Source organism: Oryzias melastigma, linkage group LG22, assembly GCF_002922805.2.
Source record: "Oryzias melastigma strain HK-1 linkage group LG22, ASM292280v2, whole genome shotgun sequence".
In the NCBI taxonomy this organism is placed as follows: Eukaryota; Metazoa; Chordata; class Actinopteri; order Beloniformes; family Adrianichthyidae; genus Oryzias; species Oryzias melastigma.
The window spans coordinates 19137118-19155131 of NC_050533.1; the positions used below are offsets into that span (position 1 = coordinate 19137118).

Consider the following 18014-nt stretch of genomic DNA (forward strand, 5'->3'; position numbering starts at 1 on the left):
AGCGCCACTGAGCCGCAAGGGAGTGCTTGAAGAGCCGCATGCGGCTCCGGAGCCGCAGGTTGCCGACCCCCGAGTTAAACAGTTAACAAAAAATACATGTATTTTAAATAAGTTATTAAATTAAAAAGTTTTTCTAAGCAAATGAGGTCATAAAGAATATGTAAAAATACTTTGAAGGATGTGTTAATTTCATGTTGAAGTGATAAAGTAGTTTATTTAAACATTTTTTAATTATAACTTTTATTTAATTATACAGCTGTTTTTTGTTTGTAATGCTAATTTTGAGTCTCTATAAAAAGCGTGTCATCTTTACAGAGCTCTAAGTGCTGTGCTATCACGTTTCCATAGAAACCAAGCCCAGAAAACCACAAGGACCTGAGTATTTAAAAATAGGGCCACACTGGGGGCTCCGTCACTTCGGGTTTCTTAAAACCATCAATGCTGGTTCTTCAAGAAATAGAACATGTTCAATCTGAACTTGCCTATCAATGTTCCGTCATCTCCCATAATGCACTTCATAGAAGTGATGATTTGCTCCACCACAGGAGGAGACATGGAGGCGGCGTAAACGGCGCTGTGGGAGTGGGACCGCAGGTACTTGATGAGCTCCTGCAGACACACCGGAGATGTGACTAAATGAAATAAAACACAGATTTAATAACAGAAAACAGGAAAAAAAAACAAAAAAGAAGCACTGCTGTGACAGGTTCTGACGAACTGTCAATCAAAGCCGATTCCCTGAGAACGCCGAGCTCCAAATCCACACAGCTAAAGAATCCCGGCTCACTTTTGATTAAATCCTGCTCAAGACTGCGCACTAAAGCCTTTTTGGAAAAATATATATCTCACTCTGCCGGGAAAATCTGCACATTAATGATCTTTAAAGTCCTCAAAAGAATCCCCTCAGCGTTTTTGCCTCACCCTTTTCCCAGCGATGTACCCCCCAGCAGCCCCGAAGCTCTTGGTGAAGGTGCCCATCAACACGTCCACATCACAGGGGTCCAGGTCAAAGTAATCCACCACACCTCTGCCCCGGTGACCTAGGGCCCCGATGCTGTGAGCCTCGTCCAGGTACAGGTAGGCTTTGTAGCGCTTCTTCAGAGCGACCACCTCTGGCAGGCGCACTATACTGCCCTCCATGCTGCAGGCGGAGGAACACAATAAAGCTCTGGTTATGTCCAACCAGCAAACTCATCCCTGTTTACAGATATTAGTATTTTATGACATTAAACACTAAGAAGTCATTAATAAAATAATCAGCAGATCTAAAATAAAACATTAGTTACTTGTGACAAACACTATAGGTGGGCATATCGATCTGAGTACCAATAGTATCGATACCAAGGTAAAGTACTAGAAATACTAGAGTGATGCGATTGATACTTTTGATACGTTCTGCACAGTTTTTCTTCAATACAGACACCGAGTTCCTACAAGTTTCTTTCAGGTAAATTTAAGACTTTTTAAGGCCATACAAATCAAAAATTAAGACCTATTTCACAGTCCATTTCCCATTTTATTAATTTATTCCCAATTTCTAATCAAAACTGTAGCTTCTTATCATGTTTGTGGTCTGTGCCGTCATGTTTTAGAGCTCTTTTTTTTTTTTTCTCAAACCGGCGGTGGGCATTTAGCGTTTTGGTGCATAACAACTAGTTTTCCCAATGTTTACTTCATTTAATCAAATTAATCTTAGTTGAAAATTTTGAACTTTTGACATGAAATGTGAATTGGAAACGTTTCAAGCAGCACAATTTTTAAGACTTGGATATCAAAATTAAAAACTTTTTAAAGGTACTATTTCCAAATTCATAAATTCAATTATTTTGAAACTTTTTAAGACCCTGATACAATAAAAAAACTTAACTCTACTTCCAGAGTTCAGTCAATTACAGTGTCTTTCTGCAGTGTTGCCAGGTTGGGCAAAAAACAGCTCAGTTTGAGTAAATACATGCTCTATATTTGATCCAGGTTCAGTTTAGGTTGTTGCTATTAGTTAAAATGTTTATTTGCCAAAAGTCTCTTTTTTTGTTTTATTATACATTTAATTAACAAAAAAATATTCTATGATCAGAGATTTCAAGGAAAAAGTATGATTATTGTCAATACTAGTCCTGTCAATACTAGTCCCTTGGTATCAGATCGATAAACAAATTCCCAGCATCACCCAACCCCACTACTAAAAGCTAAAAGGAAAATGTAAAAAAAAAAAAAAAAAAGTCAACAAGTTTATTCACTATTTAACATCGATTTTTGCTGTGAAACTACATCAGGTTGAAGGAGATCACAGGGATTTTAAAGCAGGCAACAGAACGTGGCTGTAAACGGCAAATAAGAAAGGAGTGGGATCAGGAAACACCTGTAAATGCCCTCCACCACGATCAGGATCTTCTTCCACGGCCGGTGGGTTCTGGGTTGACCGTAAACGATGGCTTCACTCAGCAACTTTTCAAGGCACTGCATGTCTGAGGGCGGGAAACATCACGTCAAAGCAAATACTTACGGTTTCATGAATATTTTTGAGAAACATCCCTCAAACGGGGGTGTGGCCAGTTGAGTTATTGGAGTATTGGTTTTCTTCCTTTCCTGTTCACTTAAACTTTAGTCACCCTGATCAGGTCAGAGTATACTAATTGGCGTGTTTTACATGAAGCATTTTTATTCCTATTACTTGTGTCCATGTAAACTCCAGGCCTCGACGGCTGCATTCCTGCATGTTTTCCAAAATCTTCTGCTCCGAGATGTTCTGGACAGGACACACCTGAACCCGGTAATCAGTCATGAATAGGACTTGGATATCTGGAAATCATGCAGACACTGCGGTCCTTGAGGTCTGGAGTTGATTGTCCCTAATGTAACCGTAGCTAGTGTCGCTCCACTACTCAGCTTACATCCCATAATGCCAGACTACGGTGGCTGTTTTTGTCAAGACGTTCTGCTCTGAGCATCGAGTCTTTTCAGAGCAAACCCGAGCTCAGATCAATTGAAAACTAACCGAGACCACCTCGAAAGATGGGTCAGAGAGCAGTTTCTGGTCTGGTCTCGGACCAGGATACACTTGGGTGTGTTCAGACGGAAAATTTGTTCTGGTTCAACAAACTCTGGTTCACTTTAAACAAACAAAACGTGTCCAGTCTGAATATAACCTCAGAAAAAGTGGAGAAATAAAAGCAGGAGAGGATCTGATCAAGAGCATACTTGTTACTCACTGTTGTGCTTAAAGACTCTGATGGTGGCGCCGGAGAGTCTGGCTCCCAGGACCAGAGAAGTATGGTTCAGTTCATCACTCAGAATGAGACATCCCTGCACAGAACAGACCGACAACATGCTAAAATCCAGCTTTAGAGAATCACTCGTCTCCACTGCATTTATGTCACAAAATCTGTCAATTATTTTTGTAACCAGAAACAAAAAATACTGAAGGCAGAACAAACAGACATAGTGTTATCATTGCAGACGTATCTGGACTCTTTGTTTTCTATCCTTAAACTTGTTGAAGCAGCTGAAGCTGTTTCCTGCTGATATGACTGAACAGAGCTTTCTTCATCTGCGTTTGGTGATACTGCAGACTCCTGATAACAGCCGGCTGTACTGCCTTTTTCTAAGTACCTGCTCTTACACTATCTGCATTAAAAATGTTCTGCTCCATTCTTTGTTTTATCTAAGGCAGGAAGTGTGACGATACACATTAGGAAAACATTTTTGAGAAAGACGATATTTTTCTTATTATAATCTAAAGAAAAACACTTTATTTTCTTTGAATATTTCTAAATCATCGGCTGATATTAAGCACAAAGTTGGAGCTTCAGACCTTCCCAACCAGTGCTGGTATGTTCATGGAGTTGGTGGCAAAGCCCATTCCGAACGCCATGGCTGACTCCACCCCCAGAAACTTGGCCACCTGCTTCTCCATCTCCTCATGTTTGTCCAGGTTCCCTAAAATCAGAGCAGAGTGAACCGCTCAAAGACTTTTAAGGCAATGTATCAAAGAAATTAAAAAAGAATAGGAGAGTGTATTGAATGTGAAGCTGCAGAGGAGTATTGATGACAAAGAGAAAGTTGTTTTAAACATATTTTTGTTCAAGCTCATATTTGAACAGCATCATGTAAACTTTTGCGTCATGGAAAACCTTAGATTTGACCTTTTATCCATAGCTAAACCTCAACTCAGGCACAGATTATAAGCGAGGAAACATGTTATTTGAAGCCCCGCCCCCTCCTGGGTTTATCTACAGCAAAGACCAATGATGTGGATTTTTTTTACAATTTCTAGAAAATACGTAAGCACTTTTCCCACAGATTTGTGTGGGATTTTTGGGAGGCTTCCAAAAAAACGTTTTTTTTTTTATTGTAATTGAGCAAGCAACCCTTTATGTATTTAGATCAGTGAGGATTATTAAAACTTCTACAGTTTTTTCCCCTAAGGAAGGTCAGTACACTTCTAATGTCTTATTGGATATCAAAGTCTTACTTTTCTCAAATCACAAAAAAACTATTAAAAAAAATGATAATCTTCATACATAGTGTACACTGAATCACACAATTTTTTTTTTTTTTTTTTGCAGTTTATCAAATTAAATCCTTTTTAGGTGCTTTTATGTAGTTTCTTGAATTGAATAAATATGTCATCATTCTACATTTTATGTTTAAATGCTGATCAAAAAAAATCGTAATTTTGATCTTTGTTCTGTACTTTTGTTATTCGAGTTTTTAAAGAAACTTCAACTCGTTTGTACAAATTTTACTTTAGGATTTTATGCAAGCATTTAAAAACCATAAAAATATAGTATTGAAAACTTAAAAAAACACAACTTCTGTGTAAGTAAACTAGCACTAGTTGGATGAATTTTACTATGGTACTACAATAATCAGATACTCTATAGAACACAATCTGCAGAAACTGATTTGAAGTTAAAAGAAATCCATCACAAATGATCTTTATTAGAAAAACAGACATTACCTGATGCTAAGATCATAATGTGCTTTAAGTTTTAGACTTTAATCCTTCAGACTATTTCATGCATATTAAGCAGCCTGTTGATGATTATTTCCACATATCACTAGAGGGAGCCTGTGGACCTAAAGTACTTTATGTGGCACATATAAATGAAAAACATTACAAAAGTGAGCATGTTTTTAGGGGTCAAGTGTATTCAAATTGTTCAACTAGGCTATAATACTCAGAATAAACACATATTTTGAAAATATTTGTTCATTTTAATATTGCTTTAACAAGTACTAAACATATTTACTGGGACAGAAGCTGCAGACATTAAAAGTAGAGATGTGGCGTTTAACCACACATTTGTAGTCCGTTTTGTGCAGAATTCACACGTAGAGTTGTTTAAACTCCACAGTGTCTGCACATGGACGGTGTATGTGAGCGTTTCCCTGGTGTTCATACCAATTTCCTGCCTGGTGCTGGCGACTCCGATGCCGTATGTCCGGACGACCTGGGCTGCCGAGTCAGCACATGGACCTGTATTCTCAGCGAAGCCCAGGTAATTATAGGAGCCCAAGTTAATCACATCCTTCACTGTGCGACCCGTGTACCTGAGAGACAAAGAGGGAGCCGAATAAAAGACATGATCGCTGACGGGAAGGTGGTGGGATTGTTATTAGTATTGACTGATGAAATTACAAAAAAAAAAAAAAAAATTGGGGAGACAGGGGTAGATAGTTGGTTGAGTTATCGCATTTTTCAAAATGTAAGTTGCAGTTTTTTGCAGTGTGTGGACAGGAGTCTCACTTAAGCCAAATCCAAATACCTCCCCTATATACTCTCAACCCCTACATTTAGCCCTCCAAATAGAGAGTTAAGGAAAAGTAGTGTCTTAAAATTCAGGCGTTACTACCACTCGATGACATCATCAATATGTTAGCACATAGCTACCAGCACTCAAAAGTAAATGTAAACTTCTGTGCATCAGAACACATCCACAAAAAACATGCATTTCTCCTCCGTGTCACAACTCGACGTCTTCCCTTTTAAAATAAATAAAAAAATTTGGACACTACTAAAGTTTCAAATGCCCCTTCAATTGGAGGGGTAGGGAGAAGCCATAAAGATAGGGGGAAGAATTTGGAGGGAAAGGGGGCGGGGGTGCTCTGTGCAACCGATCCTGCCCAAAGCTCAAAGGTGAATTTCTGATAAACTCCTGCCACTCTGCAGAAACTATGTCCTTGAAAACAACTTTTTTCTTGGCTACAAACACTATAATCATAATTAAAAGTCCACTGTAAACCTTTTTACATTTAGATCAAAAGGTGACTGGACCAAGGAAAGCCTAAACTAACATTCAAAATCACAAAACAAAGACCATATAAATGAAACGAGTGTCACTGATGTGGTAGACTCTCCAGCATTAGACCTGCGTACAGCAAAAACACCCAGTGAGGAGTAGCTTAGAAGAACCGCCCTCTCCTCATAACTGAATCCCACAGTGAAACCCCTAAAAGGTGGTGGTGCACGGAGCGCAGCAGCACAAAGCCACATCTGCATTAAATATGAACCGCTCCCATATACAGGAATGTTGCAGAGAGTCGTATGTTTACTGCACGTTCAGCTAAACAGACAGAAGAGTTGACAGTAACTGCAGAGTGGATGTAAACACAGACCGACAGGAATTCACAGAAAGTTCCTCGTCGTCTTATCTGTGCAGATGCCGTCACCTGAATTCATTCTTAGAGATTAAAAAAAAAGAAAAAGTCTGAAAAGATCAAGTCAAGACCACCAAGGGGGAGCTCCATTTTGTTTTCATTTGAGGCCTGTTTAGCCCTTTATATCTGAAATCTGTGAGCAGTCCAGATGTTCTTCATCAGAACAGTTTTTCTTAATGCTGCCTCTGATGTTCTCCTCGAAGAACGACTATTAGAACTTTAAAAATGTAACGTAGAGATTGCAAGTCCACCAGGTCAGCAAAAGAAAGAATCTCTGTGGCATCTCAATTTTGGATGCTGGCATTTTAAACTACTGTGTCATTTTACTCCAAATCCATCAGTTATTTTCTTCTTTTAAACCTATTAAACTGATTATAGTAGAAATCAGAAACCTGCACTGCCTACAGCTCTAATGCGGACTATGCACCGAACGCAATTTGAGCGTCAAATTTGCATCCGATGCCTCTCTTTTGAAGTCATGTTTATCTCAAAGCGCTCTACAGAAGCATCAGTGATCACATCTCCATGTCTGGGTTGAGATCATTCAGAGACTCCTCCAGTCCTGTGAGGTTCACCATCTACTGCAGGACAGGAGCTGCGTCTTCTTTGCCAAAGTTCAGATTTTTGAGCTATGGCAGGGGTGGGCAAACCACGGCCCGGGGGCCATATATTTAATCTAGCTCGCCAAACTGAAATAAATGACTTTGATTACCTGTATTGTTTTATTTTCCCTTTGGTTCAGGTGTCTATACATAGATGGTCCATTACAAATAAATGGGTCTTTGTTCAGGCCCAGAAAGTTATTCTGCATTCACGTAGTGTTTGCAAATTTGTCGTTTTTCTAATATTTGTGTGCGATTTCCTAGTTGGACAATCATTTTTCCAACACTCCATGAATGCAATGTTTCCCTGAGTTTGAGTTTTTCATTGTCCTCAATGAAAAACTTAAACTCAGGGAAACAATCCATTGGTGAAAATGGCACAAAAAAAAAAAAAAAAAAAAAAATCAGTTTTGAAATAAAATTTGAAAATGTTCCGTTTTATTTTTCATTTTCAATCCAGATTAAATCATATTTTCATCTAGATTTCATGATTTACCAAAACATGCCATGAATCTGCTCCTGGTCCGGTCCTGTCAAATTTTAGAACGATTTGTGGCCCACGAGTTAGAAAGCTTGCCCACCCAGGAGCTATGGACTCAATGCGTCGGCTGAAATGCATTACTGTACAATGAATTAACACTGAAACTGGACGTCTTTGATGAGAGAACTGCATTCGGAGTGAACACAGCTGAACTGTTTTATACAAAAAACAAAAGCTGGGATGAAAAGGAGCCTTGCCTTGTGTTTGTAAGCAAGAGTACATGGAGGGTGGTGCTTTAAAGCCACCGAGCAACACCTGCAGGCTGTCTCTGTGTTTTTTTACGGCTCATCGAACTTATTAGAGGGCAGCATCCCTGAGGGAACGAACAGCCTTTTGTAGCTTCCTAATTTAACTGAGCATTCGTAACCCATAATCACAACCAGAGAAAGCTGGAAGCTGAACTGCTTTGACTTCAAATGTATTGACTGTAATTGTTCTTGTGTAAGAGAACTGCCAAGTTTAAGGGTAAATAATAATAATGCAGTTTTAATGTAGATCAATAGATAAGAGTTCACATTTTGTGTAAGAACATTAAAAAATGTTGCTCATAAACTCCATATGGACCAAGAGAGGCCCAAACAAACCTTCTGCCCTCACAGCATCAACACAAAGACACCAACAGCACTCCTTTAACTGCCGTGTCCATGTTTAATTAATGCTAAATGGTCACTCCGCTCAGGAGAAAACATTTTCATTTGCTGTTGAGAAGCTTTGATGGCTAATGCATCAGCGTATTAATTTTAAGACATGCAGCGGTGCAGGTTTGGACTCATTAAGCCGATCAATTTTTTATTGTATTACGATCTAAACAGTTATTGATCGAGACATTCTGCTATTTAATTTAACTTTACATGTATTTAATTATTTTTTATTATAATGCATTTTTTTTTACTTTACTATTTAAAAGTGGGTACCGTCAAAAACAATTCACTTGATGTGATTTATATTTATTCACAAGGTCATGATTTGGGTTATTTGTCAGTTTAGTTTGGTTACAAAAAGCCTGCTAACATTTAAAAACAAAGGTTAAAATTTATCAATAAAATTAAAAATGCTTGCACTGAAACTAACGCAAAAGTAGTTTTTGCCTTTAAAAAACTATTTTTGATTTAGTAAATTGAGCATTAAGTAAATCTAGAACTAAAGGTTTAAATTAGGGGTTTAATGGATCAAAAAACTAGTGTCGGTTCGGATCATTTTTTGGATCGGTAAAATTTAAAAACAAGACGCAAATTTCATTGGATGTTGATTTAAATTAGGAGAGCATGGGGGGGGGCGGGGTGGCTTGAGAATTAAAGAGCAGTCTTTCTCACTCAAAAGTCCAGTTGTAGTCGTGGGAGGTTCTGTCCATCAGGTCCATCTTAGCTCCTGGAACACTGCAGATGGGTCGGTTCCAATTGTCTCTGATGCGCATGTAGAGGTTTCTGGTGTAAAAGTTCTCAAAGTCCTGATAAAGTGGCACAAAGTCCTGTGTGGGAATGGACAGAGAGTTGGTTACCTCACATAAGCATGAAGGGACTTAATTCCTAATTATCACTTATTTATCATCAAGGAAAAAGACATTTGTGTTTTAAACAAATCCTAAACCCGATTCTTCGAGGAAAGCATCCACCCACGGGGTAATTCCATGACTTTCTCTCGTCTATACTCAACAATGACAATCAGACATTTCACAACACGCTGAAAACCATGGCCGAAGGCATGCGCTCTGTATGCACTCTGCTGACATAACCAAAGAATCTTAGGTATGAAAGTGGCACTCAGTGCATACTTTGTTCTAAGCTCCTGCTAGGTGGAGATCTCATGAGTTTCTGTTCAACAATCAGACGCTCCATTTATAAACCCGAGCTGAATACATAGAACCATACATAGTTTTAAACCCTTCTAGACTCAACATCTAGCCTGTTTTTATTAAAATCCAACCACAACAATGAGATTACAGACTATTTTGATTAAGTATTCAAATAAGAAGACTTTCCAGTTATCATGTAGTGTAAATAAGAGCAGAGTAAAAATGTGCAAACATGATATGAAACAATGGAAATATGTTAAACTAAACTGTTGATAATAACAATCAGTCTGGCCTGGAATGTAAAGTGGAAGTTTGTATAACAAAGAATGACGGAAAAACCTGCTTCACAGCCTGTGTGGAGAAAACTCCTCACACTTCTATTACGACAACTCAACAATGTGTTCATGAGAATGCTGAAAGGCAATATTTTTGGAAAAAAATAGGATGTTATTACTTAGAAAAATATTAATGCAACAACTTGTACAAAACACCAATGTCAGTTTTAAACTGAAATTAAAGACCCACTCCAATGAAAATCATGTTTTTGGTGCATTTTCTTAAGGCATTTTTTCATGATGGAGGACATGTATAAAAACATTAAGCTTAAAATTACATTTCTGAGTATTTCTTTATTGCTAATCAGGAAGAGAGGAAATACAATATTGTTCAGAAATTTCATATTTGGGGTGTACAGTAGAAAATACGATGGGCGGGTCACAAGCTCCCTGCTCCACTCGATTCCAATGCATCCACTTGTAGTCATCTAGACCCACAAAAGTCTTTATTTTCCTCGCCTGAGATGGTATCTGATTCAAAACTGCACGCCTGGATGGCTCAAATATTGTGAACAAAGAGCTTTCAGAAACAAGGAATAGGGCGAGGTCGGTTAACACCAACGATTCTGCCCACAACTCAGAGGAAAATTTCTAATGAACTACTGTCACAGAAGAAACTGTACTCTCTAGTGGAACTGGTTATTAAAATAATTGTGCATTGTGGTGTGCAAGCACTGAATTTGGCACAGATCTACCTTAGCATCCTCTCTTTTAGAAAAGCATGTTATTTTTATTAAAAGCCAATATTGTTAAGAAATTAAAAGTCTAAGTAACAACTGTATGGCTGCCATCTTTAAATATGGCTGCCCTTTTGGATTTTTTTTTTTTTTTGTGGCAAACGTGCTTTTCTAAAGAGGGCAAATTTTGATGCTTGTGCCAGAAAATGCACAATTTGACTGAAATATTAACCTAACCTACAATAAAACAATAAAGGTGTTTTGATTTTGGCTAAAAACGTTATAATCATAATTAAAAGACCACTGGGAAGGCTTTTACAATAGATAAAAAAAATGACGAGATTGGGTCTCTAAGCAATTCAAAAAGTAAAAAAATCTAGCTACACCTATAAAAATTCCAAAGTATTTGGATAGAAAAACACTGAAAGTTGATAACTAAAAAACAGTAGTCCCTCTGTCCATTTTTTCTTTACCTTACCTTCTGTTCCTCCTTCTCTCTGGCGATGTGGCACTGTTCAATCTTCCAGTGGCGGAGAAAGTCGCGGAGGTAGCCAAAGATGGTGAGGATGGCGTAGCCGATGTAGGTGAGGACTGCCACCAGCATGGGCGTCTCCTCAAAGTACTCTTTAAAAGGACGATTGTACAAGCCGTCATGTTGGCATGCGATCTGTGTAAAGATAGGGGATAGGAGATATACACTTTAAAATATCGGCTAAATACGTTTTATCCACATTTTTAACGACAATTTAATAAAAACGTTATTTCTCGTTCATGTGAGAGAGGAAAAAATGATCAGAATTTGTATTTTTTGTTAAAAGGGTTAAAGTGAGACATAATGACACACTGATGGGGATACATGATAGCCAAACTAATACAATTCTCCAAACACTACTAAGTACTATTGCTTGGAATAGTTTGGTAATTATAGCATAGATGGAGGATGAGACAGCAGCAAGTGCTGCACATTTGATGCAAGAAATGGCTAGAAAGCAGCACATGTGACCAGTCACACCACTTTCTCTAGAATACCTTACAGACTAAAGGCAGTCATGGTCAGCTGACTCTCAGGCATTCAACTTCTCCTCAAGCCTGAAGAAACGCCTCTTGTTCTTATCTCCACATAAAACAGTGTTTTAAGTGCTGTGGCTGATTTGATCTTTTCACTTTTTATCCGTTTACTTTTCCAAAAAAACTGAGATTTCTTTTGAATAAACTGATGAACTATTTTCCTTTTTAGAGTCTGACAAATTAGTAAATCACCAACACAGGCGCATTGGTGACTAATGTGTGCACAGCGTCTAATTGCATCAGATGAGGCTTGTTAATTGGGGCAGTTGCAGTGTGTGCAGCCCACTGGTGGAAATGTCATTAGCCTCATTGGAAAACAGGATTTAGCATCTCAGAAAGCTTAGAGTGAGCAGCTGCTTTAACTCGGTCTCATTTATCTTTAGCTAGTAGGATGCTCAAAATGAGTTTTTTAATCTTTTCATAACCTTGGGTTCTAGGGCTGCCACGATTAGTCGACGACTATTAAAATAGTCGATGACTAATTTAATAATCGATTAGTCGTTAAAGTTAAGACATTCTACTAGCTTTTTGGACTGTTTTGGAATTTACTAAGTTTTTGGGGGGTATTTTGGAGTTCAGGTAATATTTCAGCGGCATACTAGCGGTTTTGGCTAATTTAGGCTTTTTTCAGTTTTTTAGGCTAATTTGGCATTTAGCTAACATTTTAGCTGGTTATCAACTTCAGCGTTTTAAGGTATCAGCATTAGCATCTTCAGCTATCAGCATCTTCATCTTCAGCAGCCAAATTCATCTACAGCATTCACACAAGCATTATCACATGTAATGCTATATATCTAATTTTTAGTTAGTTTAAAGCTAATGATGGTTAAAATGTGTGCTGCTTTACATCCAGTTTGCACATGACCCAATTAGTTGACTAATCGGTAAAAATAATCAGTGATTAGTTGACTATTAAAATAATCGTTTGTGGCAGTACTATTGGGTTCCACTAGAGTGAGCCAGTTAAAAGACGTCCCCCATTAAAAAATGACTTCAGGCTCCTACCAAATGAAGTCAATTCAGTTGTTTTTTTTTCTGCGATACAGATGTCGCCATGTTGGAGCCAGGCGATGTCAATAAGCAGTGATTGGTCCGAGCCGGTGTCAGTCAATGTATCTATGGCAACCATTCTTGCCAAATCAGGAGTGAGCTAATGGAAGTCGACGCCACTTGAAAAGTTGGGGCTAGTAAGGAATCACACACTTTTTGAGGCATCTGATTGGTCAGATTATAATTTAAATAGCTTGCAATGAGGAAAGACTATGCTGAAAAAAAAAATAGAATTAGCAAAAAAAAACATTAAAAAAATGAAGCTGAGAAAAAATGCTTATTGTGACAAGTAGAATGACAAATAAAAGTTGTTTATTTCTCAATGGAAGTATTTGGGATTTGTCACTCACTCCAATTGTCATTTGTCTGGATTCTTTCACTACACACAACATTGTGCTCAATATAGTGTGTTCACCATTTTTTATTCTGAATTTACAATTCCAAAGCCCAGTTCCCTAGAAATTTCCCAGAAGTCTCTGCAAAAAAACAAACAAAAAAAAAACCAACAACAACAAAAAAAAAACAGTGAATTGATGCTCACTAGAGACCAGAATCCATGGAAATTTGTCGTTTTTTCATGTGAAAACCAGTCAATGAAACCCACAACATGAACTTTTGTTTTGGAAAAATATGTCTCCAAAACTTAGCCCCATCCCATCAACATGTTGTCAATTGCATGACCAATTTTAAGAATTCCAAACCGAAATATATTTGTAGGATCAGCAACTCACTCGCAGTTTTCTAAATATATTGTTTTGATTATTTTTTTATTAATTAATTTTATTAAAACTCTCAGTTTTGCTGTAAAAAAATGTAGGAAGAACTTAAAGCCCTTGAGTTATCTTTGATGCACGTGAAAGGCATCATGGGAGGTAATGAGCGCGACAGCGGCGACAGTCCGGTTGTTTCCGGGTCCCCATACTTTTCCCTGGCTACACCAGCCTCTCCTCCCGTCCCATCCCGGGCCTCACCTCCTCCTCGTCCGCTTGGCAACGACGATTAGTCGGCCGCTTGCTTATGCGGTGGAGGCTCCCCGTGAAGCCGTTGCTCTCCGGTTTCAGTCCATTCTTCGGTGGCTGACACACTTCCCCGTTGGCTTGTTTGGTGGCGGGGCTCTCGGTCATCGCTGGGCAACGGTGGCGGAGCAGCGACGGTAACTTGCATGTAGGCAAACTAGCTTGCCTGCGGCGCAAAGCAGTGACAATTATGCCGGCAAAGGACGTTCACAGACACGCGACACACTGCCGCGCGCGGGTACACACTAATACTAAACCTACGCCTGTTAAAACATGGAAATTCAGCGGTACGACCGGAAATCAACGCCCCGTAAAGCTTTATTTGAAGGCTGACAAGGAGGCGGGGTCAAACATGAAGTGTGGGCGTGGTTTGGAATGACAACCAATAAAAACACGTATACTAATTAAAACGAATATATATATTTTAAACTTTAATATAAAAGCGTCAATTTTGCTTTTTATAATTTTAACCACAAAAATCGTGATGTTTTCTTATTTACTTTATTTATGCCACACATTTCATGTTCATGAAAAAGCTAAAAAGAAAAAACTTTTTTTTGTTATTTCTGAACTTATTTTACATAATTAAACTTCACCATTATTAAAAGTAATTTAATAATAATAATCCGGCAAAGTAATAAAGAATAATTGTGTCATAAACCTATTTTTAAGTTGAGAACAAGTTAATAAATATTGTTTTTCAAAACTGGGTGTGTATTTCAATTCCTGTGTCAGTATATGCTAATTATATCACAATAGTAGCATAGCATCCACACTTTCAACATTTTTTCTTGCATGTATGTTTTAAAAATTGGTCTATGACATTTTAGGTACATATGATTTTTGTTTCCTTTAGTTTAATAGGAAATAATCTAATTGAGATTACATCTTTTTTTCAAGGTCTTCTTTGTAAAATAGATCATTTATAGATAAAAATATTGCTAAAAAGTCGGCTTACTTGTTAAGCTTTGCTCAGGAGTTGCTTTCCTTTGAATAAACCTTTACTGATATTGTTTATTTAGTAATATACATTTCTAGAAATATATTATTGTAAATCCAAATGGTGCTACATATAAAAATGTTTAAATAAAATCTTAAAAAGTTGATTTTTTGCTGCTTTAAAAAAAATCCTGTTACTTTTTGCATTTTAATTCTGACTGGTAGACAGCAGAACAACAGGAGCAGAGAGACGGCGATCCCTCCTCTTCCTGCTCTGGCATTTTTTGTAATTTTCTTTCATCATTCTCTCATTAACATCTCTTTTTTTTAAATAAACGTGGACTTTTTTTTACCTAATATGACAGATGTCTGCTGCTCTTTTTTTCCACAATTTTCAGGTCTGCAACATTGTTGTCACCTGGCAACAAAAAAAGTGTAAGAACATCACTGTTAATAACATTTTTTATTCAGGAAAGCTATGGTAGGGTAAGGTCATTTCCATGCAATAACATTCTAAAAAGTTTAATTCCACTAAAACTTAAAAAAAAAGAGCCTCAGTGTTCATGCTCAGTCAGTCAATCGATGTGCCAGGACTCGATGTATACGTCAAATGTAAAACTAAATGTTGTTTGCTTATTTTTTGTAAAGTTGTGCGCAAAGTATTAATTTGTCCACAACTTTGTCTTTATATGAATAAATGGATAAATTTCATATTAAAAGTTATCTTACCGCATGCATGTTTACCATTTAAAACTTGATGCAAAATGTTGAAGTGGTGCAAATCTTGTGTGTCGTGGTCCTGCCTTTTTCTTTCACTGCTCTATTCCGATACATGAAAAACGTGTTGGCGTATAATCCATCTGGACATAAACCGTAAATATTCATTTCTTCTTCCTGATGAATTTTCAAAAGGTCGTCACTTCTGAAAATGACGCAAGTTTTGTACCCAGGGCGCAAAAAAGGCCGTTATAAACCTGCATTTTAAACACAGAAGCCCAAAACATCCACATATGTGAGTTTACAAAGATTATTACAGGAAGTGGTCGCTTGAACGCTTGTTGCCAAGGGTGGTGTGAATTTAGCACGCAGGGGCGGCGTTAGGGCATAGCTAGGGGTTGCGGTTGCAACCGCAAGACAACCCCTGCAACTGCAAAGCAACCCCTGCTTAATAATACCAAACCTGTAGAGACCTAAATGTAAGGCTTTATTTGAAGAAAAAAAAAAATTTTCTTTCATGAAGCATCAGGAACATTAGAAACACAAAATCATATAAAGAGCACAACATAGTTCTAAATCTTAATGAATGCAGACGGAAGAACTTATTTTGTTCCTGCCCCTGTCAAATCAAAATACTTGTATATCTATATAAAAGTATAAATAGCTTGGATTTATTGCATGTCATCACTTTCCTTTTAACATTCACTATTTTCCATGCTTGTTTAAAACCACACTGATTTGTCAGTAGGTGCGGCATGCAGTAGCACCGTCTCAACAGAGAGGGCGCTCATGAGTTTGGATTTGTTCTTCATCTGTTACTCATAAAGCTTATTCAATAAGAGTCTGTATTTTATGTTTTGCCCCTCCCTGACTTAAAAATGGTGGATATAATCTAATTTAAAAATGATTCAAAAGTTGGACTTTTACTCAAAACGTGAAGTAATAATGAATAGATGATCATGCTGAACAACTTTGTATAAATGAAATAAGATACGGAAGTCATAAAGATTTTTGTTCAGAAGGAGAGATGAACGGACTTCATTACAGATAAAGGTGCATGTTTTTTTATTGAAATTTCCTGAAATTAAAGATACACTTCTCTGATTGTCTTCACATATTCATCAATAGCAAAATCGATGTCTGATTAAAAATTGCATTTTAAAGGGCACTCCAGACTGATCGGTTATTTTCTAAACTATTTCGATGCATTTTTTTTCTCTTAGTTTCTGTAGATTTGGTCTAAAGACATGTAAATGTATTCAAAAACTACATGTTATAGATTTGTTTTGTGGTTAATTTGAAACATGATGGGTGGTAAATAAAATGTTGGACTAGGCCTCTCATTTGTTTGTAAATCTGGCTCTGAAAGAGTCAGTGCTTCAGCAGCCACAACCTTCACCACGTTACCGCTCTAATCATCCTATATGTCTCCATACATTGCAATGAGACAAACATGTAGCGATCAGGTTTAAATCCTGTGGCAGTATAGCATCAATCTATGGGAAGCAAAAAGTATCATAAATCACCAGGAGAAGGGCCGTAAATCAGCGTTTTGGCCATCAAAACACCTTTTTAACGCTCAAGCAGCAAATTTGCCGAGTGGTGAGGGAGAGGTGGTTGACGTGAGTACCTCATGGACGCTCAACAGCTTCTCTTAAATAAATTACAGTTTGTTTTTCCAAAACATTTTACATCTCTTTCTCCAGACTTTGACAGTTCACACAGTTAAAAAGTGGAATCTATTGACGTGACAATACATTTAAATCTGGTATTAATTAGCATAATTTGAACATGTGTTCCTGTTACTTTTCTTCATGGAAATGTAATTTTATTCAAATGAAATTGCAACGCCTTACAGTCACTTAGCAACCCCTAAGCACCTCCAGTGAAAAAAATCCCTGGTAGATACAAAAAAAAATGCCCCTGGTAGATGCAAAAGCAATGTTGATGCTTTTGAGTGCATATATAAAAAAACACGGAGCAGCAAATGTTTCAAAGAAAAAAAAAACTGAAGTCCAGATGCCACAATTCAATCTCAAGACAACATCACCTGGATTAATGCAAACCTTTTTTAACATTTTGTTTCAGAATTCGACAAAAGCGTCTGGAGGACTTAGTTGGATGCATATAGGACTGTCACGCAGGATATCTGAGTTTGCTTCCCAGGGTGTACAAAGAGCTTAATCCAGTGTGGGTCATTAGGCAAGACCCTTCATGCTGCTGCCTAGGGTTGTCAGCCACACCATCGGTTGTAGATTTTTGCTCATCCTGATACTGTGGGAAAATATTTTTCATGTTTGGGTGAGATAAAAAAAATAGTAAAAATGAGAAAGTTCCTATTGTTTACAATTGCAGTCAGGGGAAAACTAAATACCAGTGACTTCATGGTGGTTTGGTGGCTCCACCTAGTGGCAGAAAGCTTACTCAGAATGAGGAGACAGACATTTCACTGAACTAAACATGCAATGATTCTGGTTGCTGGTATAGCTTCTCCTGCCACATTTTGTCCTTCTGTTAGACTTTCCATTGATCTGATTGGACACAACGCTGTGAGAACAGCCAGCCTCCTCAACTATGAACTTTTGTGGCTTACCCAGACCATGGAGGGGATCACATG

At 37.8% G+C, this 18014-nt stretch overlaps 1 protein-coding gene across 1 annotated transcript in view; it reads right to left on the bottom strand.

Annotated features, from left to right (window-relative positions):
• LOC112145121 (serine palmitoyltransferase 2) overlaps nucleotides 1–14061 on the bottom strand; it is a 23203-nt gene extending 9142 nt beyond the window's left edge. Inside the window, exons 1-9 of the mRNA XM_024270178.2 lie at nucleotides 13697–14061; nucleotides 11086–11274; nucleotides 9117–9271; nucleotides 5405–5553; nucleotides 3812–3936; nucleotides 3210–3303; nucleotides 2360–2465; nucleotides 922–1141; nucleotides 483–609 (exon numbers count right to left, since the gene is read on the bottom strand). Of these exons, the coding sequence (XP_024125946.1) occupies nucleotides 483–609; nucleotides 922–1141; nucleotides 2360–2465; nucleotides 3210–3303; nucleotides 3812–3936; nucleotides 5405–5553; nucleotides 9117–9271; nucleotides 11086–11274; nucleotides 13697–13849 (1318 nt within the window). The 5' untranslated portion in view covers nucleotides 13850–14061. The remainder of the gene's footprint in view (nucleotides 1–482; nucleotides 610–921; nucleotides 1142–2359; nucleotides 2466–3209; nucleotides 3304–3811; nucleotides 3937–5404; nucleotides 5554–9116; nucleotides 9272–11085; nucleotides 11275–13696) is intronic.
• Nucleotides 14062–18014: the final 3953 nt, after the last annotated feature.